A 24,463-nucleotide genomic window follows, 5' to 3' on the forward strand; every position below is an offset into this window, starting at 1 on the left:
CAATACAAAGTGCTACGTATAATCTGACTATTGAACTGATGGTACAAACATCATCAGAATTTAACCTGAGGCAAATTTAACCCTGAGTAGCACTGCTACAGCTAAGTTTTATCACAGCACTGCTGTTTTATCACAGGAAATACCATGTTGCATTGAGAAAAAGTACAATTTTAACAAATAAGTAAATTCAATAAAAAGGAATTGAAATCTAGGGAAATGGAATAAAAAGCAATAATTACAAAAACTATACCCCTAAAATTCCACTGCTTTTTTGTGGTGTTTAGCTGGAACTCTAAACCTTTGGAGTAATAGCACTCATCAATGTGGCGGAGTGGGGGGGAGAAAAAGAGGGTCGGGTCAGGGAGGGGGTGAACTCAGTGGAATTTCCAGGTGTTTATACTTAAACTCAGTATAATAAGCCAGTTACATGTGAAACTGAACATATTATTCCAAATACTAGTTAAACTCAAAACTTGTGGATTTACACAGATAGAAGATGATTCAAGCTTCTAGTAAATACACAGGTTAAAACTACAAAGATAATTTGAAAAAATAAGTAGGCCAAGAAGGGGAGAGCACAATTTTTAAAAATAAAATAACACAGCAAATCACTCAAGCAATGATATGAATTTTATTTAATAAATTTTTACAAGTTACCACTCTGCTTTCAGAAAAACAAGTACCAATACTTGAACCCTGCAAGGTTTAAGATTTTATGCATCAGGCAAGCTGGGATCATTAATGTGTTGCCATTCAGAAGTAATAAAAACTTTAAAAAATCTCAAGCTGAGATATATTTATTACAAAAACAGAATTCTGAATATTCAAGATTCTATCATACCTTATCAATTTTATCCAGCCATTCTTTATTTGATGCAAGCTCTGCCATAAAAGCCTGATGTTTCTGCCATTTGCTGTGTAAATTTCTGGCTTCATCATAGGACATGTCCTGAGCAGTGAGCATCTTCTCGCTGATCCAAAGTGATAACTGTAAAACAAAAGCATTAACACGTATTCAAGGAATATCACATTTATAATCCACAATACACATATAGCACAAGTATTTTGTTAAAAGTAAGTTGTGTAGCGAGTTTACTTCCTGGCAGTCTTGCAGAAACTTCTGTAGGTCTCTATTATCCTTAAGGCGCATAAGTAGTTCACTGGCAGCCTCACGGTTCTTCTTATGTCTATAGGTTAAATTTGATAGTAACATTTTAAGAAGTTGTTTAGAATAAGATTCTTTTTAAAAAAACAGAACCTTAGTCTTTAGAGTCACCTTTGCATTAACTTTTCAATATATAGCTTCCCTCTATGTACCTGGTGCAGTTCTTGAATGTGCCAAAGAGAAGGGAATTAATTTATCTACTTTATACAAAAAAATGCAGTAACTACATCTTGAAAACTACATTGCAGTACAACGCTGTAACACAAGCTAATGCTTCAATTTAGGTTAAATGCAAGTATAAATCTCAAATAACTTCTGACAGCCAGATAGTGAAAGTATCATGTCAATCTTTTACTTAATACTAAATTTATTTATAGAATTCAACGTTGCAAATGTCTGCCTTCTCTCTAAACAACAGTCTCCCAGAAGTCTTCCTTTATATGTACTCAAGGTACTCAATGCCCTCCACTTGTATATCCTTAACAATACAATTAATTAACATTATAATCACAAACTTTGAAAACAGTAATGAATAATGGATAATGTTACCAATATTTTGGGACTTCCATCACTTATTGTTGCACACCATTGGGATAGTAGGTTACCTGGACTATGTCTTTCATTACTGTCAGTACTTTATTCTTGCTGCTTATAACATGATTAGCAATTATGATCTGGACAATGCGGTGTGAAATCTCAGTGTCCAGAAATCAAATTCAAATCAGCTTTGTAGAATTGAGTGGAATGCGAGTTAGTATCAGACACTGCTGGTCTCCTTTGTTTGGACCTTTTGGAGGAATGTGTTAGTGGGAAAGAATTTCTTGCTGAAGAAAAACCCCTTGAACATGATACAGAACCTGTGATCTTTGTATTAGGTATAGTTCTATATGGGTCTCTGGACTGACCAGGAATAACTTTAAACAGCATTTTAAGCCAACTCTCAAAGTAATTAGCGAAACATGGGGCAAAAGAATGAGAATGGGCAATAATTACAAAGTAAAGATCCTGGACATGAGAAATTGTAGAAACACGCCTGCTAAAAGATCCTGAAAAACCTAGGTATTTTCTCTTTTTGAATTTAAAATGCTGCAAATGTTTTAGCCTCAAAATATTTAAAAATATTCACCACTCTGTTGTGACTGCCTTTTTTTTCCCCCGGGGGGAGCTGGGGTGGTGGGTATGACAGGGAAGTGTGATTTAAATACTTAACAGTTCCTTTGTAAATGCTGATTAGTTTCCAACAGTCACCATTAAACTGGTCTTAAGGAAGCCCCACAATGTAAAGTGAAAAATGGCAACTGTTAATTTTAATGTTAAAATCATTTTTCAGAAATGGGTATTTTTGCAAAACCAGTAATTACTGAGCTATATGTGATGGTAGAAAATATAATACAACAAATTATTTAAATAATTTTTTTCATAACAATGCATACAATTACATTTCTATCATGTCAGCTTAAAGAATCCAGCTGCTTTACTAAATAGAGGCCAAAATTTGAGATGGTAAAAGGGCAATCAAAATTCCTCAAGAGTGACTTCTCTAGCAAATCAAGACTCCAACATCAGACAATGAAACAACAATAGTAACAAGTCACTCCTAGTAAAGTAGGACATAATTATCTGCAGAAAGTGTAGGATGCTCAGGGTTATTAAACCTCAGGGTTTACGAAAAGGACAGCAGCTCATTTTGTTGGTTTTGTTTTACCTTTCATCAATTGAGTCAACTTTTTCCTGGATTTTGTCAGAATAAATATTGCCATCACTGACTAGTCTCCTGCCTGTCTCCACTACTCCATTGATCTTATCTTCATTTGCATCCATGGTAGTCATGAAGTCTTCCTGCTTTTTAATGGCAGCTTCAGCAGCCTCCAATGTGGTGGGCATTTCAGTGTGTGCCAACACATATTCCTTTATTCCAACAAATCAATGAATTGTTAGTCAGCTTTGTACAGCCATTTGTAATCAGGGAACAAAAACACTGATTGCATACAAAATGACTAGTTCCACCTTCAACTTAATTCATGCTCAGAACAAGATTTTTTGAGAGATGGTTTGGATTGCAGTCCAGTATTTCCCAAGCTCTCTCTTTATGTAACTCTATTTTGCTTCTCAAATTTTGATTTCCATTTATCACTAACAGCATTACGAGTGAATCAACACCAGCTGGATTGCTGCAGTTCAAGAAGACAGCTTATCATCACCCTCTCAAAGGCAATTAGGGATGGGCAACAAGTATTGGCCTTGCCAGCAACATTCACATTCCATGAAAGAACAAAAAAAGTTGACCTATCTCACTGTTTATATCTCCTCAGCTGAGTATTTTTTTGTTGATCTGCACCAGAAGGTTTCAAAAAGTGGGCCAACAGAATCATAGGCCACGATTCTCCCGAACGTACTGATTTGGTGGGAAAATTGTTCTAGATCTCGACTGTTTTGTCAATTCAGCTTCTGACCCAAATCTCCCCACCTTGTACACTGCACAGATCCCAGTCATGAAATCATTAAAAACCTGAGGGGGGCACTATTTGCACCAGAGTCTGATAGTTCTGGAACTCTGTGCAAGCGCAGTGGCTCCAATCTGTCAGACTCCCCATTTGCTGACCAGCTTGATCACTGGCCAGCCTGGGACCCCCACAGTGCTGCCCTTCCAGCCACCCACCACCACCAATGGTCTGATCATGGCCCCCACAATAATTTTTGGGCCAGTCCTGAACCACACCCCCCCTCCCCACTCCAGAGTGCCCGATGTACAGCACCACCTCCGTCCCCCTCCCCCCCCAATTGCAGCCTTCCCTCCATGCAAACGGATCCTGTCAGTAGTGACAGCAGGACCCCTCCACTCTCATTGATTGCCCCTAAGCCCCACCCACAAGAAGCACTGCCTGATGCCTGGTGGGCAACACCAAGATGCTCTGTGGGCACTTACCAGGACACAGGCTGGCACTGCCAGGTGCCCATGCCCAGGGGGCACCACTCCTTCCTCCCAACTCCGAGCGCCCCCAAATGCGCCCCCCTCATTCCGGTAGGGTCTCCCTCTAGTTCCCTGAACATTTAATGAAGTACTCTTGACAGGGTGGAAGATTCAATCAGGACCAGTAAATTTTCGATAATTTGATTTAAATGACATTTCCAACTTAGTTAAAAAAAAAGATTCAAATTACTTAGCTGCCTTCCCACCAGTTTACAATGTGGTCTGGCCTGCGATTGCTCTCCGGCTCTGGGAGATGCATATACGTTCCTGGCGCATGCGCAAATCCCGGAACAAGGCTGGCGACACGCATCTCCCACCCCTGCGATGGGAGAATCATGGCCATCATTTTCATCAGATTTAAATAAAATAATGAAATGAAATAAAATCTTATAAAAATGATGGAAGCAACATGCTAGGTCAGTACTCAAAAATTTCCAAAGGTTCCAGATTATAAGACGCCACTGAAAGTCAAAATTAAACACAAGACTCTGTGCTTAGCTTACCTGGTTGTTAAGGAACCCTTCTGCCTGTTTTGTATCTCTTAAGAAAAGTTGGTATGAATGAGATTGGGATAAGTGATTCTGTCTATTCTCCCACATTTTGTGCAGCTCATTCCATCCAGTATCCAAAGCCTGCAGACGCTGACGAAGGAACATATATTGTGCATCTGTTTGTCCCTGTGTTACCATTTCGCCCATGTCACGCATTTTCTGGTAGTCTTCTTCATAATTATTAATTTCGTTTTTGATGTTTTCATGCTGGGTAAGCAGCTTCTCTCCTTCTGCTAGAGTGTTGGGCATATCTTCAGAAGCAATAGCAGTTTGGGTTTTTGAAAGCCAGGACTGGAAGTCATCCAGATCACGCAGGAATTGCTGAAGCTTGTTTGCTTCACCAAGTGATTCTTCACGGTTCTTCAAAGTAGACTTCATTTCTTCCCAGACATCATTTATTTCTGCAAGACGGCTCATAATAGCATGTGCCTGGTCAGGATGTTCAGCAGCAAGTCTTTCAGCTTCTTTCTGCAAGTCATCTAGTTTAGCTTCAATAGCTGTCAAATCACGTTCCATTCCAGTTAATTTCCTTTGGAGGGCCATGACACCAGCAAGATCATTGCCCAGATCTTGCGTGGATTCAATGACTTTGGTCTTTTCCCTAATCCAAGATTTTGTTTCATTGCATTCAAGGTGGTAATTCTGAATACTGAGTGCAGAATTGAGTGCATCTTTCTTTTGGTCCACTAGTTGACGGAATTGACTCCATCTGGAATTAAAGTAACAAAATGGAATCATAGGCAAAGATAACATTGTGACATTCCTCTCTGAGAGGCAAACCATAAGTATTATTTTAAATGCCTTCCCCATCACCCAGATTCCTGTCAGGCAGGGGCAGTTAAAACTAAGAGGCAACATGTCTGTGTGCCTTAGCCTCTCTATAAATGATGCACCCTGCTATAAATTGAAAACATCCCTTGAATGAGGAACAAAATGTACATTTGGCTTCACAGTTTTAAATCCGATCTTGAATGTAGAAAACAAATACAGATCATATTATCTGGCATAGTGTAAGCAGCAATCAGTGAATACAGATCTAGTGGCAAGTTAACAAACACAAAGAATATTTAGCCTTTGATTTGCTGAAATTATTCCCTAGTCCAAGTACTGACTAACAGGTTCATGCCATTATATAAACCAGGACAAAATTCAATAGGTCTCCACTGGCACTTTTTGGTCACTATTAGAATGATATCTTGGTTTAGAAATGTGCTCTAACTCTGACTGAGAAATGCAAGAAGTGAAAAATATCAATGCAGTTTAGTCTTAATTAAACTTTACAATGTAATCAAACTTGAGATGGAAATCTAAATGCACTCCTATATTAGCAAAATTAAAATGAGTTCACATTGCTGTAAAAAGTGCTCAAGTGGTGAAAAAGATTTTTTTTAAGCATCAATGTATGATCTACTGAGCAATCTGGCAAACTTAACCAGCAGTAGCTTGAAATTATCTGGTAGCAAATAAATTCAATGTGATGAGTACCCAATACTAAATGTAGTTAGAAAGTCAGGATCCAATGGATAGCACAATCTGATGACAACCTCTCAGCTGAATGGTAGTCAAAAAAGGTAGGTTTTCTTTTAATAAGAACAAAGAAAAGAACAAAGAACAAAATCAGCCCGGGAAACAGGCCCTTTGGCCCAATGAGCCCACGCCGCCATCTCAACACCACCAGTCCACCTCTCTACCCATGACCCCTATCTAATGTTTTATGGCCATCCAGATTGAGGGAAACTGATTTAGGGACAATTTATTCCTGCCAATCAGCCTAACAGCACATCTTTGGGGTGTGGGAGGAAACCGGAGCACCCGGAGAAAACCCACACAAGCACGGGGAGAATGCGCAAACTCCCACAGACACCAGCCCAAATCCATGTGTCTGCACAGCAATCAGCGATAGTCACTGAGCTGTCGTCTTGCCCAGTATCTTGTCCAGTTTAGGCACACACTAACGACATGAAGCACTAGGCCAATCTCGAACAACCAAGAGCAGCCCCAGTACGACCCATCGCCTGTATGCCCCTCGTTGGACTCGAGGTGGACCGACTTAAAACCTGTGAATGAAAGAGGAAAAAAAAAATTATTATCATACTATACCCATTTACATTACCAGGGATGCCCCAATGCTAATGACCCTTATTTAAAAGGTTCTCCTATATCCACCCATCTCCAACTCAGTCATGTGCCTGTCTAAGTTACTCTTAAAGGACTCTAGCGTGCTTTAACGTGCTCAAGTAGCAGGGATGCTACTACAGGAGTTGGGTACCAAGATTTGTAAAACATTGTAATCATGCACAAAAATTAGACATAGATTTGATGCTCAATACAAAAACAATCTTTTCTACAAGACCTCTCAATCAAATTCTATTTTCTTATTGGCCAGGATATTTTTCCTTTCTGTGACAGACATACCTTGTATTTAGCTTATCTTGCTGTGCTTTGATCTCCTTTTCACTAGGATGCCCGCTGTGGATCAACTGACGAGCTATTTGGTTCACCACCGCAATACGAGAAGCCTGATTGTTCATTTCTGGCTCCAGACTTTCAAACCTGGCAAGGAAATACAAAATTTAAATGCAGGTAAATCAAAGAGCTGGATTCCTGGATTGATTCCCTAATTCTTTAAAAATGGAAACATTAAACAGTACCATGGAGATGACGACTCTGGGAACATTTAGAAAACCTAATATTTGGTTACTTTTGTATTTTCTAATGTCTTATGTTTCCAACTTTCTTTTTCAATTTATGTTACAATAAGATGTTATTGATACTTTCAGCTATTTTGCACAGTGGACATTCGATATATGCGAGTTGGGATATTAAGCACTAGTAGGTTCTTGTGGAGGTATCACTATCTAACTCAGTCTTAATTCCGCACCAAATATGTCATGAAGGCATGCTTCAGCATACATCAGTGAGTATTCATTAGGAGCAGAAATTCTGGCCGATTTTTTAATTCTCAAGCCCAGGGATAGGTAGACAAATTATAGTATTCACCAATGATCATGTAGTGATCAGATAACTCAGTCCAAACAAGGGATCCAGACATATTTGATAATTCAGAAACACACAACAACTGCTGCGCTTTTAACTTCTGAGCTATTGAGGATGATTATTCTGATAAAAGGTCAACCACCTGAAATGGTAATTATTTCTCTCTCCACTGATGCTCCACTCAATGTTTCCGAGCATCTTCTGTTTTTATTTCATGTTTCCAACATCCATGATGTTTTATTTCTGAGCCATCAAGCCTTGCTCTAATTTAGTGGTAATTTCTGACATTCCGAAACTCAAGATTCTTGACAAAGTTATACCATTGTTGACAATGCAGAACCTGTTGTCCATTACACTTGTATGACACAAGCACTGGAAATAGTGCTATTTAAATATTCAAAGATGCTCATTTAAAAACAAAATAAATCTCAATACGTACTCACCATGAAAACAAACAATTTTAGTTGCAACACTGAAATCATCAATAAATGCATTTACTCAAAAAAAAATCTCAGATTATGTACCTTGGACAGGAATCTGCTCTGGAACTGCAAGAGATTCATTAAGACTCTTGCTGCTCCTGAGCTTCATTAAACAAATCTATTTTGATGGCAATTAAATGACTTTTTTAATTTTAAAACATTCATTAATATTTACCTGGATTTTCAGAGTCCAGTGGTGCCATTTAAAAACGGCAGCAGGATCCGATTCCAGCATTCCAATCCCCACTCATGGAACCTTCAATTTCTGTGTGATAATGAATGCTGGCTGGCTCCCATTACAGAGGCATTGGCATCTCCTAGCCTCTCACAATTTATGTGGACTTGAGCCAGATTCCCCATAATTTGTGGCTCATGGATCTCAGAGGAGTTGTGAATCGTAGTTTGGATTCAGAAATGTTTTGAAAGGCAAGTTCAAAAGGTCTGATCTATGCTCACTTTTCATGCCATCTGTGTCAAAACCTGTCCCCCACCAGCCTCAGATACCTTCCATGCCAATTCACCATTTTGTTCCCCTCAAGAAATATGAATGCGTTCTTTTCACATATCATTGTTACTATAGAGTTCATCGGTTCTATTCAGATTGCATGGACATGGAAAGTCCATGAGTTGACATGGGATTATAAGGGGTAATGAGTGAGGGGAGGTTAGTTGGCATGGAGACTAGATGGGGAATGATAGCGTAGGAGGAAGGATCGTCTAAAATGTAACCAAACAACTAGATTGAGGCAGGCCTATAATCAATTCACCTTGGACATCTCCTATCTGTTCCTGGGGAGAAATTGGCCCAACTACATTTTGCACTCGCTCCCCTGCAGTGACGATCGTTCCATTAAGAGCATACTCTACTGAGTCCGGTGTGGTGAACTGGAAATTGCCTGACTCAAGCTACCTACCTCAGTAGTGAAAATCATACTTGTGAGAAAGTATTGCTCCATTAATCACTTGCTTGTAAAAAAACCTTTAAAACCTTCTTGAATTGTGTCCCTATCTTGTTTTACACACTAGTAGTTGCATATCAGCATTACAGCTCTTAAGATACTGAGTTTTTGACCAAATTTTAAATTCTTGTCATTAAGATTACTGATCTCTGACCTAGAATGTTTGTTCTCCATTCTGCCTTTTTCAATTACATCTTGTATAATGCAGGCCTTTTTTACATTTTATAATCTTAACATTTTATTCCTTACCTATGTTGGATAACCTCTAGATCTTCTAGTTTTTCCGGGATCTCCATGTTGTTCAGCCACTGCTCCTTTTCATCAATCCATAATTCACAAGCATCTGCCTCACTGAACATCTTGTACTGCGACAGTGCATCCTGGAGAGCTTGTTTACGAAGCCGTGCCAGTTCTGTTAACTCCTTGTAACGTTCCTCAATATCAGTCAATCGACCTTCTATTTCTGGTGACTTATAATACTCATCAGGCAAACTTTGTCCCTGTTCATGTAGTGCATCAATGATTTGTCTGTAGCTAGCAATTTCCTCACCAACATCTTTGTGTTTCTTCACTAAGGCTTGAGTGGAGTATTCATCATGGCCAACATCATTACTGGAGACGATCCTCAGAATATCTAGCATCCACACATCAATATCATCACCATCAGCCTTAAACTGATGAACGTTAGCAGCTTCCTCCAGTCGTTTTTTCTGAACTGCAGACAGCTGCTCAAGGTGGGCCCACTGCTCCTGAATGTCCTTAATTCTCTCCTTAATCTTCTCTGATCCAAAGTGCTCCTCAGCTACCATCGCTTCACCTTCTTTTATGGTTTGTTGAAGAGGTCCACGCCGTCCATTCATTTCATCCTCAAATGCCTTGTGTTTACTGAGAAGACGAATCACACTAGTCAGATCCTTGCCATAGTCAGCTGATGAAAGTATCTGCTCTTTCTCCCGGATCCAGCCTTCTTCCTCTGCCATTTCCCAGAAAAACTTCCAGAGGCGCCGTGACTCTTCCAAACGAGCCCTTCGTTCAGCTGCCAGCTGACAAAGCTCTTGGTAACAGAATTCCAAGTGAGTCACACGATCACGAATAACTTGTGGGTCACATGGTTTATAACCTGAAGAGGGAGAAGAGGAGAATGCTTCTTTCAACATGTTTATAAGCTTAAAAACAAAATCCAATTCAGTTTAGGCGCAAGCAGTAATACAGAGTCCATATGACAGCAGGAACTTCCACTATTCTTTATGGGTGATATGGTAAATAATTGTCCCAGTACCATTCTGCTCTGTTTTCTTTCAAGAGCTATACATCAAAAGCAGATTGAAAATGACAACTGACCTGTTCGCAGGGTTACACCAATTTAATTCTTAACTGGGCAAAAAATGACACATGAAAGTAGCCTGGGATGATTCTCTTTCTGTTGTGTGCAAGTGAGTTATGCTGCTATGCTCCCAAATTACATTTTTCTGACATTTTACACTTTTCCCTCACTGCCATCTTGGCTGCAGGCAGTTGAGGCAAATTAGGGATTAACCCCTCTTCCGTGATGGATGTCAGTGGCACACCACATATGCCTTTTCCATCAAGAACTAAAATGCTATATAGTTTTCCATCGCCCAGTCTTCCTCCGGGGAACCTAGGCATGTAACACTACCCAAGCTGAGATTAGTTAACTGGTAAGGTTAGCTGTTGAGAACTTCCTGGTCTACACTGATCATTTAGTCTCAACGTATAGTGCACTTGCCCAATAAGCCATAACAGGAGCGCCCAAAATAATCGTGCTAAGGGAGAAAAAGAAAGCTTAAAACTTACCATCGTCTTCAGAAGCAAATTTCTGAGCAGAAGCATTGACAACTTTCACTCTGTCAGCCTGAATAGCAATGTCAGCTTCAACCAATGCATGTTTCTGCAGGAGATCTTCAACACCAAGTAAATGTTTCCCATAGTCTTGTGATAGCAGTAGAACCTGTAAGAATTTCAATAACTTTCATTAAGTATTAGGACAAAAGCAACATGAGGTGGTTATTACACATTGAAGAAGTTAGTAGGAAATAAATTTTAAACCATCTACTCTGGTATAAGTGCCATCAAAAATTATCGTTATAAGTTCTATGGTTTTTAACATATTAGTTATATCTTACACAAACAGAAGAAATTCCACAGTACATCTATATAACAGAAAAGTTGGTTTCTCTACCTTCATTTCGTCCATCCAGTCCATAATATACAGCATTTCCTGGAAAATCTTTTGTAAATTGAGATTCATTTCTAAACGATGACGACGAGCTCGCAGTAATTCCAGTAAATATTCCCACAGCCTGTAGACATTCTCTTTCCTTGCTGTGATGCGCTTGATGTCATGGTAGTTCTCTGCTTCTAGTTCCTTGGCCACAGCCACCACTGCCTGTACACGCTCTTCATATGCAGCAATGTCTGTTTCAATAGCTTCATGCTTCTTAGTAGCAGCTTCCACAGCTGGGAGATCAAAACCAAAATTATCCTGTAGCACAAGAGTTAGAAGTCATATCAGATGATAGGAATTTTAAAAAAATTCAGGAAGATTGGTATTCTAGAGGTGAGGAGGTAATACAGGCGCTGTGAATAAAATATACATTTATTTTCAGAATCCTACTGCTAAAGGAGACTAAAAAGCCATAGAAACTTGAGCTTTAAATACTTTAAGTAGCTGTATGAACATCACACTATAAAACTCAATTTTCAAGTTGCTGCTTCAGGAAGGGATGTGGTTGAACACAAGATGTCCTCAATCTTCCCTGGATAACAGAGATTTTCAGTAATTTAGGGATGAGGAATAAGGGTTGAACACAAGATTTCCTCAATCTTCCTCCTCGACCACGAAAGTGAGAGTCTCCTTGCCACAACTCACCAATCAATAGTCAAGATAATGTGCAGTTGCCTTGTCAGGGCATCTGCCAATGACGGTATGTAATTCAGTAATAGGGCAGTCTCACTCATCACCACGGCCTGGGCAGATTTAACCAGAAAGTTTGTACCATGGTGAGGCAGCTCATTTCTGGGATCAGGAATTCATCACGATGATGTATGTGTATTTTTATATTAGCATGGAAGTTCTGGAAGAGGGACATTGAACATTAAATCCACAACCTCAGCTCCTCTCACTTTAGTGTACTAACATATTGCTGATGCCTGTTTGAGGGCAAATATTGACAGTTCTAATATTTTGCACTAAATTCAGTGGCAGAAAGATCTCTGGAGGTGCTGGAAGCACCTGATGCTGTCTCCTTTACAATTGCCATTGCAGCACTGGCTGTGCATTTGTTCCGAATGCAATATCAATGTTAAAGTCTGCACTCTGTCTGTTTTCATACTTGTATTCATATCTAACTGTCTCCAGTTGCACTGAAGTTTTGCTAAACATAGCTAATGATTATTTCAATTATAAGCAAATCAGTAAGCTCTTCATACTTTCAAAATTATACTGTGTACAAGCAGCTGTATGAAATCATTATATGAATTGGAAAGACAGTATTAGCCTTGCAGCGTTCACCTTCATTGTTTTTTGCATTAGTGTAGTCTTGAATTCTCAGCAATATGAAAAGTACATGATATCTTGATAGTTTCACATAGAAAATCAGTTGATTTAAAACTAAGATATTATTCCTAGACATTGAAAAATTAGCTGAAGCTTTACCTGAGAAACAAGCCGCTGGTTCTCACTTAGCCAGGTTTCCCTCATAGCAGCTTTACGGTCAAATCGACGCGCAAGTTGTTCCAGCTTCTCTTGCCTGATCAGCTCAGTTCTTAACGCCAGTTCTCGCTCATGTTCAGCCTTTTCCAGTCGTTCCCAGGCCTGTGAAATTAGTATTCAGTAATTTGATAACAGGTTCATGAATTAATTGCTCACTGAAGTGTATGAAAATCAAAATTAATTATATCTATGTTTTTCCATTAAAATTTAGATTATCTATATTAGATAAGAGATTGAAAGTGGAAAATGGTTGAAGCTTTTGTTAATTTTTAACCCAGCCATGTGGGGGCAGATTCTGAACATCAACAAACAGCGGTTGCAAGAAGCTATAGAAACAAATGTCAAAAGGAGAGACAGAAGCGTGTCCAAATTGTCATCAATACTGAAATTCTACGAGATATACAAATACTGCTAGGACTCTGTATAACAAGGATCTGTTTAGGGAAAAAGGCGAAAATTTCATGTCTCTGTAGGAAAATTATGGGGTGGAAAGGGAAAGCATGATGCTTAGAGGAAGCGATTCTGGGCAAGTTTTCTTTCAGTCTCCTGTGGCTGCTCAGTGAGTCATGTTTTATTGAAGAAGCAAAATTAAAAATCACTTTTTCATCCAAGGGTAGTGCATGATGCTTAGAGGAAGTGGTTCTATGCAAATCTTCTTTTGGTCTCCTGTCGCTACTCAGTGAGTCACATTTTATTAAAGAAGTGAAATTAAAAATCACTTTTTCACTCGAGTAGTGCAAATGTACAACAGTGTCTCCAAAAAAGACTTAGTGCTGGGTCAACTGAAATTTTTAAGACTGAGACTGAGAAATGCATTAGGTTTCAAGAGGAACATAGATCAAAAGGTGAGTCTGCTATGATTTAACTGAATAACAAAACATGTTCAAGGTCCCAGTGGCCTACACCTCTTCCTAGGCGTTAAACCAAGTAGCATCAGAGGCAATTACTGGGATTTTACCACCTCGCCCGCCCGAGGCTCGTAAGATCCTGCCCGAGGCCAACGGAGAATGCCGTTCTGCGAGCCTCGCCACCTGATTGAAAATTACTTTATTTAATTACTGGGTTGAAACCACTGGTTGAGTTTTAAAAGACTTAAGTCACTGAAATGCTGTTGTTCAAACAGCAGTTTCTATGATGGTAAAACATTAATATAACTGCAGCTGCTGTGAATGGAGATTTGGCTAAGTACCAAATCCTCCATTCACGCTGACTGGAGAATTCTGCCATTGGAGCTAGACTATCTAGATGAACCTACCAGAGACAATTACCTTAGAAGAATTTAATGGCCCATCTCCTAAACCATTCACAAAACATACGGCCAATCACTTGTGTACTCTGTATTAAATTAGGTGTAGAACAATTCATTAGACTCAATCAGTTTTGACAACGAACCCTGTCTGAGCCATAATCTAACCGTGTCTATGTTATGGACCTGGAAACAACTTGATATGGTTATGGTTGCTTAACTGGCCAATTGGTCAGATGGGATCACTTGATGAGTCAACTAACCCTCTTTTTTATTATATAAAACTGCTTTTCTCTATGCCAGATAAACACACTGAACTGGCACGCATACTCTTTTTAAAAAACTTGCGGTCATGCGATGAGAGCACAGGAACAGTTGTGTTTTCATGATCTCTGACACTACTCATCTTTCAATCTTCTCTTTTATCCTAATACATGATCTATAATTAGTTGATCTTGATATATTGCGTTGCTCTTGTGTCTTTAAAAGTGTATTTTTTAAATCACGATCTCTGCAGTTTGTAAGCATGGGTTTTTTTTTGGTATCATTGCTGTGATGCCTATTGAAGGCATATAATGAGCCTTTTGTTTATTTTTAATCACGGCCTAATGCAATGTCCTGGAGTTTTACAAGTTTTACAACCCTTTTGAATTGTTGGGGGAAGACCGATTAATAGGTCAAGGTTAGCTGGTTCATTTACAGAGGAATCAAAGATTCACTTTTTGTTTGGCTAATTAGAAGCTGTCAGTTTCTGTTAGTGTTTCTCCCTGGAATTAGAAATTTAACACTTGGTGGCTAGCTGGCTAGTAACTAGAGACAAGGAATGCCTCTATCTCTTTAAGCGTACCAGGGTTTGAAGGCCTCAGTGTTTTCAACTCATCATCCAAAGGATTAAACCACAGAGTAGGTGGAAAACTGCAAGATCCAACATCACGTGAGCATATTTATTTTCTGTGCTAAACCAAAATCAGGTTCTATGTTTGTAAGAATATTTGTGTTGGAACAGTATTCATAGCTGGTAAGGTTTACACAATATCACGTTTTTTTCTCTTGATTGTAATTGGTAAAAAGTTATTGCTAATTTCCAATGCTTTAACTGTATTTTTAAATAAATCTTGTTTGACAAAAGCTCCCTAGTGGGTCATTTGAATCATATATGGAGTGAAACATCTTATACTTACCCTTGCCGAAATTCAAAGTGCAAAACTTATAGTCCAGATTGTCTTCATAAAACACCTCGGAGTTTCTGACCTGGGTTATAACTATATGTTATACAACGTTTGTGGAGGATCCTTGTTAATTTTTTTGACTGCCAGGAGTCAAATTGGATCGAAGAAATCCTTATTTGTGTGATGTGGTTGGAGCTGACATGGGTGGAGCCCGATTTGCAGTGACAACACCCGCAGGTGGACAGACCTATGCTCAGGTGGTACTGTTGGCGCCAAGTTGAAAATTAGTTTAATGAATGAAAATGTGGAAGAGGCATTCTGTTCCCTGGCACAGATTACAAGCATTCACAATAATAAACTAGGAGATATCCTAGAAACAATAAATAGTGCGGAGGTAATAGTCCTTTCAGTCGAGAGGGAGGTTTCCTCAGTGAAGGCTCGTATTTGGTGCCTGGAAACCTGTTACATGGTGTGTAGGACATCCAATTTAAGTCGGGTGAGGTGATGACCTGACAAAGACTGCCTGTGAACTAGTTCCCTGAAAGTGGAGGATTCCTAGCTGATTTTGAGGGCTGCCTGCCATATTTTTGTGATCTTGATTTGAGGACTGGGTGTCTTAAGTCCTGCATGTTCCTCAGCAGTTGTGGCTTTGGTCTTTGCCAGCTCCATGGATGGCTAGGGTTCATCGTTGATCCTGGACTTTGTTCCCTTACGATTTTGCTCCTGATGATGTGATGTTGAATTCTGTGTCCTTGCTGATGGCTCTTCCGTTGATGAGCTCCAGCAGTGAGGAGGGGTTTTCCAGCCAGAGGCCGTCTTCTTTCCTTTTTATTTTGACAGGAAACGCTCCAAGTGAGTTGTGCATCTTGCAGATTCTACGATACATGTTTCACCGTTTTTCTGTGTGCTGTAATTCTTGCATTTGCATGGGTGGATTACATTCTTTTGCAGTACCCTTTGTTTTAGTTATAGAAAAGATGAGTAGGCCACAGCAGAGTGGTGGATGGATGGTTAGATGTAGACGTAGTTGGTATGGCTATAAGTCCTCATTTTAGGTGAGATGGCCCTTCATTAGAACTACTGGTGTTGCATTTTTCGTTGGTCATTCTGGGTCCAGGAAAACCTGTGCTTGTCCAATGGTGGTGCAGATAGACTACATGTTCTGGAGTGGACTGGATTTCTTTTCCTTACCACTGACACTTCTGGTTGGTGGGAATGTTGGAGAGGTGTGTGATGGTTCAAGCCCAAGCGTGGATAGGTCTTTGAGTCTTGAGTTTCTATTTTATTGCTGTGTGAAGGGGAATGCACCAGAATGCCACATTCGTGGTCTTATCCTGTCCTCCTGATTCCCCATGCTTTTTTCTGTTGAGTCCTTCCCATACAGAAGAAGGTGATGACCATAATGGCAGGGACTGTGATGTCTGATTCTTTTAATTATTTTCATTGATCTATGCTGGTCTTCTCCATGTATATATGTGAAATGATCGTTTTATGCTGTGCTGAATCCTGACACTTTGTTGTGCATCATACTGAATATAATCTTGAAAATACTCAATAGAAATATTATTAAAATGAAAACCTGTTGCAGTCACTTCACCCAATTATAACAGAACGGCTGTGGATGCACTGAAATAGAGACTCAGGATCTGATCGTTTTGAGATGGGTGCTGAGATGGACTCTAGTAGTATTTTGAGGAGATGACAGATCAGATAGGTCAGAAGATACTGACAGTGGACAACATGCACAGCTTTTAATATAACACAGAATCACAGATTTTTAAAAAACACAAACATTAGAAGAAATGTTACTCTCAAATGCTATCATGGATCCAACTTTTATCTATTCTTGGGGATGAATTTTACACTCCTAAGCCCCATCACTACATATTTGTAGATGGGAAGGACACATAAAATGAAGCAGGTATCCAGCCCACCCCTAGCAAGTTACCCATATTACAGTGGGCGGGTAAGACAACAGGTAGCCAACCCATCCTTTGACCTATCAAGTCCCTTAAGTGGACAATTCACTGCCACTGAAGGGCCTCATTCCACCTCTGCCACAGTTTTTCAGCTTGTGAGGAAAGGTGAATGCAAGGCAAGCAACCCTGCAACTAAGACAGTGCTGGCCGATGCCTAGCAAGATGAGGTGATGCTCTATGGGCAGTCCCTCTTGTCACTGGGGGCATCCCATCTACCCTCAAGGTGGTAATCTCACTTTGTCCTCTCCCCCACACCCAGTGTTCCCCCACCCACCAGCCACTCAAAGCTGAAACCACCCCTCCCCCCACCCCCAGCTACTCAATCCTCAGCCATCCCCATAAGGGTAGCACAGTGACACAGTGGTTAGCCCTGCCTCCTAACAGTGCCAGGGACCTGGGATCGATTCCTGGCTTGGATCACTCTGTGTGGAGTTGGCACAATCTCCCCACATCTAGGCGAGTTTCCTCCGGGTGCTCCAGTTTCCTGGCTCGTCTTAGTTAGGTGGATTGGCCATGCTAAAATTCTCCCTCAGTGTACCCGAACAGGCGTTGGTGTGTGGCAACTAGGGGATTTTCCACATAATTTCATTGCAGTGTTAATGTATGCCTGCTTGTGACACTAATAAATAAACTTTGAAACACTCTAACCTCAATCCCCAACCCCACCCCCTTACTGAGGCCCCCCAGCCCTGGCTACCTCCACCCAAAATTTCTGAAATCCAGCACATCTTCAATTTCACTATTTCTAGTCCCTATAGTGGCCACTATTGTTTTCTGGTATAAGAACATAAGAACATAAGAAATAGGAGCAGGAGTAGGCTATCCAGCCCTTCGAGCCTGCCCTGCCATTCAATAAGATCATGGCTGATCTGTCGCTGCTCAGTTCCACTTTCCCGCCCTCTCCCCATAACCCTTAATCCCCTCTCCTATCAAAAACCCATCAACCCGTGTCTTAAAAATATTTAGCGAGGCAGCCTCCACCACTTCAACGGGCAGAGAATTCCAGAGATTCACCACCCTTTGAGTGAAGAAGTTCCTCCTCAACTCCGTTCTAAACCGCCCCCCTTTTATCTTGAGGCTGTGTCCCCTAGTCCTACTGTCTTTTTTGAGCGGGAAGAGTCTTTCCACCTCTATCCTATCCATCCCATTCATCATCTTATACGTCTCAATGAGATCTCCCCTCATTCTTCTAAACTCTAACGAGTACAAGCCCAGTTTATTCAGCCTCTCCTCATAGCTCAACCCCCTCAACTCCGGTATCAGCCTAGTAAACCTCCTCTGCACTCCCTCCAAGGCCAAAATATCTTTGCGCAGGTGCGGCGCCCAAAACTGCACACAGTACTCCAGCTGCGGCCTCACCAATGCCCTATACAGCTGCAGCAAGACCTCCCTATTTTTATATTCAATCCCCCTCGCTATGAAGGCCAGCATCCTATTTGCCTTCCTGACCACCTGCTGCACCTGCAAGCTGGGTTTTTGCGACTCATGCACAAGGACCCCGAGGTCCCTCTGCACCGTCGCCTGCTGCAGTTTTTCGCCTCGTAAGTAATAGTCCTTCCTACCATTTTTCCTACCAAAGTGGACCACCTCACACTTGCCAACATTAAATTCCATTTGCCATTTCCTGGCCCATTCGCCCAGCCTATCTAGATCCTTCTGCAGACTCTCCACACCCTCCGCACAATTTGCCGTTCCCCCAATCTTGGTGTCATCAGCAAATTTCGACACTCTACACTCGGTTCCCTCCTCCAGATCATCTATATAAATGGTAAAAAGCTGAGGTCCCAGCACCGACCCCTGGGGCACTCCACTAGTCACCATCCGCCAATCCGAATAGCACCCGTTGACCCCAACTCTCTGCCTCCTATTTGACAACCAATCCTCTATCCACGCTAACACCCTACCCCCAACTCCATGTCCCTCGACCTTCTGCAATAACCTCTTGTGAGGCACTTTGTCAAACGCCTTCTGAAAATCTAGAAAGACCACATCCACCGGCTCTCCTCTATCCACCGCCCTAGACACATCCTCATAGAACTCCAGTAAATTTGTCAGACACGACTTCCCTTTAATGAAACCGTGCTGCGTCTGCTCTATCAAGCAATTCCCTTCAAGATGCCTCGCAATTTCCTCCTTAATGACAGATTCTAACATTTTACCTACCACAGACGTTAAACTAACCGGCCTATAATTCCCCGCCTTTTGCCTCGCACCCTTCTTAAACAACGGCGTAACATTAGCCGTTTTCCAATCATACGGCACTTCCCCGGAATCCAGCAACATTTGGAAAATAACCACCAAGGCATCCACTATCACCTCCGCCATTTCTTTCAGAACCCTCGGATGCATTCCATCCGGTCCTGGGGACTTGTCCACAATCAGCCCCTCCAGTCTGTCGAGCACCGCCTCTCTAGTAACAGTAATGTCATTAAGACCCTCCAGTCCTACCACCTTTCCATTGCTAACACCCGGCAAATTGTTCACGTCCTCCTCCGTGAAGACAGAAACAAAAAAGTTATTCAATACCTTAGCCATATCCCCATCCCCTACCACTAGGTCCCCTTTCTCATCCTCTAAAGGACCAACATTCACCCTAGCCAGCCTCTTCCTTTTTATATATTTATAAAAACTCTTGCTATCCTTTTTTATATTAAGCGCTAGCCCAGCTTCATAGTTTCTCCTACCCTTCTTTATCAACTTCTTTGTCAATCTTTGTTGACATTTAAACCTCTCCCAATCCTCTTCTCGCCCACTACTCTTAGCTACTCTAAATTCCTCCGCTTTTAGTTTCACACTTTCCTTCACCTCCTTCGTTATCCATGGCTTATTACCTCTCCTCCTACTATCCTTTTTGACCATCGGAATAAATTTCCGCTGAGCACCAAGAAAGATCTCCTTAAAGATCCTCCACTGTTCCTCAACAGACCCTCCCTCCTGGAATTATTGCTGGAATATTGCTGGAACTATGGCATTGCTCAGACTCTAGGTTGAGACTTTCTGTCCCTGAGGGGTGGAAATCCCACTCTGCACTATTTAAGGCTGCTTTGTGTTAGAGAACTTCAAAATACTTTGGGATTTCAAACACTGTTCAAGACTATTAGAACTGAGTGGGTTAGCTTAGGATAAGAATCACAGACTGCCTTATATATATTTTATAAAGGAAATATCTTTCCTTTATAAAATATATATAAGAAATGTCTGCATAGAAATAAATTTAACCACAATTAGAGAATTTAAACATGTATTTTTGAACGTGTATTATTGAACAAGCATACATCTTGGCTAACAGCACAGGATTCTAGGGCATCATGGGAAATAGGCCAGTAAAGTGAACCACATTCCTTCTAACAATACACCCATAGAAATATAGCTCTTATCAGCATGGGTACCACACAGCTCATGAATGAGACATTCATTAAGCAAGGACAAGCTAGTGGTTCCAGACAGCTTCATGAATAGGCCAGATAGGAGTCCAGGACAGGTGGCCATGGGAAAGAAACTGCTAGAACATGTCGTTGCCATGCTGTCAGAGAATCTCTGCAATTGGCCAAGGTATGTAACATTTACTAATGATGATTGACCTGTTCTAATGATGATTGGCTCATGATGAGCCAAAAGACAGGTAAAAAGTCTTTTGGAAGTTGTATAATTGTATTGCCACTGTGATAAACTTGAGAGAAGAGTTGGATAGCTCAGCCCTCCTCTCCCAATAAAGAAACATCTTGCATCAGGACACTATAATCACAAGACTGTATTAGCTAAAGTTAAGCGCAATACTTAACTTCTAAAAAAACTTCTACACTTGTGTGCGTTAAAGCTTTCTGGGGCAGCTAAACTTGACGTTTACAAGGTGCAAAGCAACTATTAGGTCCGGGGGAGGTAATCTGTGCCCACTCACCACCATAAAACACACCCTCTGATCTATTTTTGATTCGTTCTCATGTTCAGTTTGCCCCTGCTCTATGTTTTCCATTCTAAGATACCATTTGGAAATGCAGCAAGACAGTACATGCTAAATAGTATGTTTTTTAAAGGGGGTGCAAGGAGAGAGAGACCTGGGACTGTTCATACACAAATTGTTAAAGTTAACACAGCAGCTAATAAAGGATATGGTATAATAGGAGCTTGGGCTTTGAAAAAAGCAGTGTACAAAAACCAGAAAATTATGCTAAACCTTCATGAGACACTAGTTCAGTCTTAGCTGGAGTATTATGTCTAATTCTGGATACTGTCACTTTAGGAAGGTCATGAAGAATTTGGAAAGGACACAGTGATTTACTAAAATGATTCCAGGGATGAAAAGTTGCAGTTACTTGGATAGACTGGAGTTGCTCGGGTGCAGTGAAGGTTATATGAGATTTGTTTGAGGTGTTTAAAATCATACTAGGTGGAGATAAGTAAATAAAAGAGAACCTATGTCCAATGGCTCAAAGGTCAATGAAGCAGGGGGCACAGATTTAAAATGATTGCCAAAGAATCAGAAGTCATGGGAGGAAAACATTTATACATCACAAACGGTTAGGATTGGGATACACTGTCCACAGATTCAAAAAGACACTGGATAAATATGTGAAGGAGAAAATTGCAAGGATATAACAGAAGAGTGAGAGGGTGGTACTGATATGATCGATCTTTGAAAGAGCTAGTGCAGGCTTGATGAGCCAAATGGCCTTTTTCTGTGCTGCACCAATCTATGATACTATTTATAAACATACTTAGCTGATGTCTCCTCTCAACTGACATTCAGAAACCAGGAGAAAATAACCACTAGTTCTACTTAAGGGATGTTGCTGTTCAGTTGAGTACGGTCGTGAGGCCAGCTTAAACTATCACAAACGTGACATTTTGTTCAATGAGAAAATAATTTAGAACAAACATTTTTCATGATTACCTTGTTGATATCTGAGATGAGTTTGCCTTCTCTTGGCATGTACACTTTCTGATTGTTTGCTCTCATTTTGCTTTGAATGGTGAAAAGCAATACTTCAAGGTTTCCCTTTTCTGTAAACCTATATTAGAAGAAATATCAGATAGCAGCCAAATCATTTTATGTATTATACTATAAAATAATAAAAATTTCATCTGCTTTTTAATCAATGGGTGAAGCAACAAGTTCAATAGTGATACAACTAGCTTTGTCAATTCCAGAAAAATTGCACCTGGTGCACGTGGAATGAGCTTAAATTGGTTCTCACGATGACAAGAAACAAGAGTGGACTCGGGAGGAGAATCAGAATTGCCCTTTTGTGCTTGCTTTGGATCAAATAACATTCCGCTTTAATTAACAAACAGCAGGTACCACTTGCACTCAGGCAACCACCATCTTCACAGTGACACAGTGGTCAGCAATGCTGCCTCACGTGCCAGGAACCCGGGATCGATTCTGGCCTTGGGTGTCAGCCTGTGTGGAGTTTGGACATACTGCAGGGTACCTTACCCCAGTTGGCTGCATGACATCATGCCGATACGAGTCATTAGTGGTTTTCAAGAGTGGAAACTAGTCGTGCTGGCCATGCAGGGACACGGAGGTGCCTATAGGTCCCAGGGGTTGAGGGACAAGTTTGAACATTGGCTGTGGCAGTGTCCAGGGGCTCTGACAGGGGGGTAACCCTCATCCATTAATTGGAGGTGGATGGGCTTTCCCTTTGTGTGTTGGGGATGGGGCGAGTAAGAGCCCTAATGCCCAAGAGGTCACGTGGGAGCCCTGATACCTGCCAGGGCAGGGGGTACCCCAATATTGGTGTTGGGGCGATCCCATGCTTGTGGGGGATCCCAATTTCCAACAGAGGTCTTGGTGTCCGTGAGAGGGGGTGTTAATATGCAACATTGAGATCATGGTGGCATGTTGAGGCCCCTCTTGGAATTGTACAGAAGAAAAGGCATCTGTAAAGCCATTGGATTTCTCACAGCTTTTCTCATCTGATCCAACATTTGACCCAAATTTTATGTTACAAGTAGCTGTGTCCTGACCCCTCAAAGTTCAAGCCATCAGAAACAAGAGATTTCAAGAAGTTTGATTCAGTAAAGGAGCAGTCTGTTTGAATGCCAGCCCTTCATTGCCTTACTACCCATTCCTTCTATCACTATCAAACTGCAACTGCAGTACAAGGGATCAATAGGAAGGTTTGCAGAAAACCCAATTCTACGGTGCCTCCCAGCCTTGTGGCAGTGAGAGCAGTATAATGAAAGCTCTACCATTTCCCAGTGATATACTAGCCTGAGTTACACACAGAGCAGGATTTTGTGCACCACTACCTGCCAGACATGTATTTGCAGGAAGGGGCACGTAAAGTATGAGGGGAGCCCAGCCCAACCCCGAGCTGTCCTCCATAAAATGTGAGGTGGGCAGGTGTCCAAATTGGTAACTCATCTGTCATTTTGAAACAAATAATGATCAATGGAGCTTGTTACAAAGCCAACTGACTGGGAATTTACACTAGTGGGGGTGTGGACAGGTGGACAGAAGTGGGCAGTTTGTTTTTTTGAGCCCAAGTTGAAAAAAGATAAGGGGGGGCGGTGCTGGAGGCTATCATTCCTTCCACCCCTGCTATCTTTGCAGGCAAATGGGGAATGGGTATTAACTGAAGTCTTCTCAGTGTCACCCACATGCAGAGAATAAATTATAAGAATGTATTACTAAGAGCTAACCAAATATCTTCATTCATTTATTGTTACTTTAATCTGATTTGCCACTGTTTGTGCACTATGATAGTCTATATTACGTGTACCAAGTCAGATAATTATGATGTGTTCAGTAATTAGCTCTGAGCTATGTTCTTCCAAGTAACTCATGAAGTTAATTAAAGTAGTGGTTTAGTAACTTTAACACTCTTACTTTGATGGTTTTTCTACTGTGCGATATGTGTTAAATGCTTGTAGCTGCTGCTGAACACCAACAAGTGAGTTGGCAAATTTACGATTGTTCAAGATGATTATGGTCTGTTCAATCCACTCCAGCAGGTCAGATGCCAGGGATTCATACTTTTCTATCATTTTCTCAGTCTCAATTGCATAGTCAAGCACCTGTCAGATTTTGAAATAGAACAATTTTATCATAAAAAATCTAAGACATGTCAGCTATATAAAAATAATATTCTACAATTACTTCAGTAAATGAGTTCTGGGACGGTTTAATCTGTTGATTATTGTATTAGAATAAATACTTTGGAATGAGTTAATAACTGTACATAATTTAAAACAAAACAACTTTG

At 40.8% G+C, this 24,463-nt stretch overlaps 1 protein-coding gene across 2 annotated transcripts in view; it reads right to left on the reverse strand.

Moving 5' to 3' along the window:
* The window catches only part of sptbn1 (spectrin, beta, non-erythrocytic 1), a 260,511-nt gene that overhangs the window by 40,210 nt on the left and 195,838 nt on the right, over positions 1 to 24,463 (reverse strand). For both annotated transcript variants that reach the window (XM_080200448.1, XM_080200450.1), the window contains 11 exons: positions 24,088 to 24,275; positions 22,144 to 22,261; positions 12,802 to 12,960; positions 11,326 to 11,628; positions 10,941 to 11,094; positions 9,375 to 10,245; positions 7,103 to 7,240; positions 4,640 to 5,396; positions 2,871 to 3,073; positions 1,097 to 1,187; positions 842 to 988 (listed from right to left, as the gene is read on the reverse strand). In XM_080200448.1, coding sequence (XP_080056574.1) covers positions 842 to 988; positions 1,097 to 1,187; positions 2,871 to 3,073; positions 4,640 to 5,396; positions 7,103 to 7,240; positions 9,375 to 10,245; positions 10,941 to 11,094; positions 11,326 to 11,628; positions 12,802 to 12,960; positions 22,144 to 22,261; positions 24,088 to 24,275 — 3,129 coding nt within the window. The remainder of the gene's footprint in view (positions 1 to 841; positions 989 to 1,096; positions 1,188 to 2,870; positions 3,074 to 4,639; positions 5,397 to 7,102; positions 7,241 to 9,374; positions 10,246 to 10,940; positions 11,095 to 11,325; positions 11,629 to 12,801; positions 12,961 to 22,143; positions 22,262 to 24,087; positions 24,276 to 24,463) is intronic.

Source organism: Carcharhinus amblyrhynchos, chromosome 12 (genome assembly GCF_965287045.1).
Source record: "Carcharhinus amblyrhynchos chromosome 12, sCarAmb.v2.hapA, whole genome shotgun sequence".
Lineage (NCBI taxonomy): Eukaryota > Metazoa > Chordata > Chondrichthyes > Carcharhiniformes > Carcharhinidae > Carcharhinus > Carcharhinus amblyrhynchos.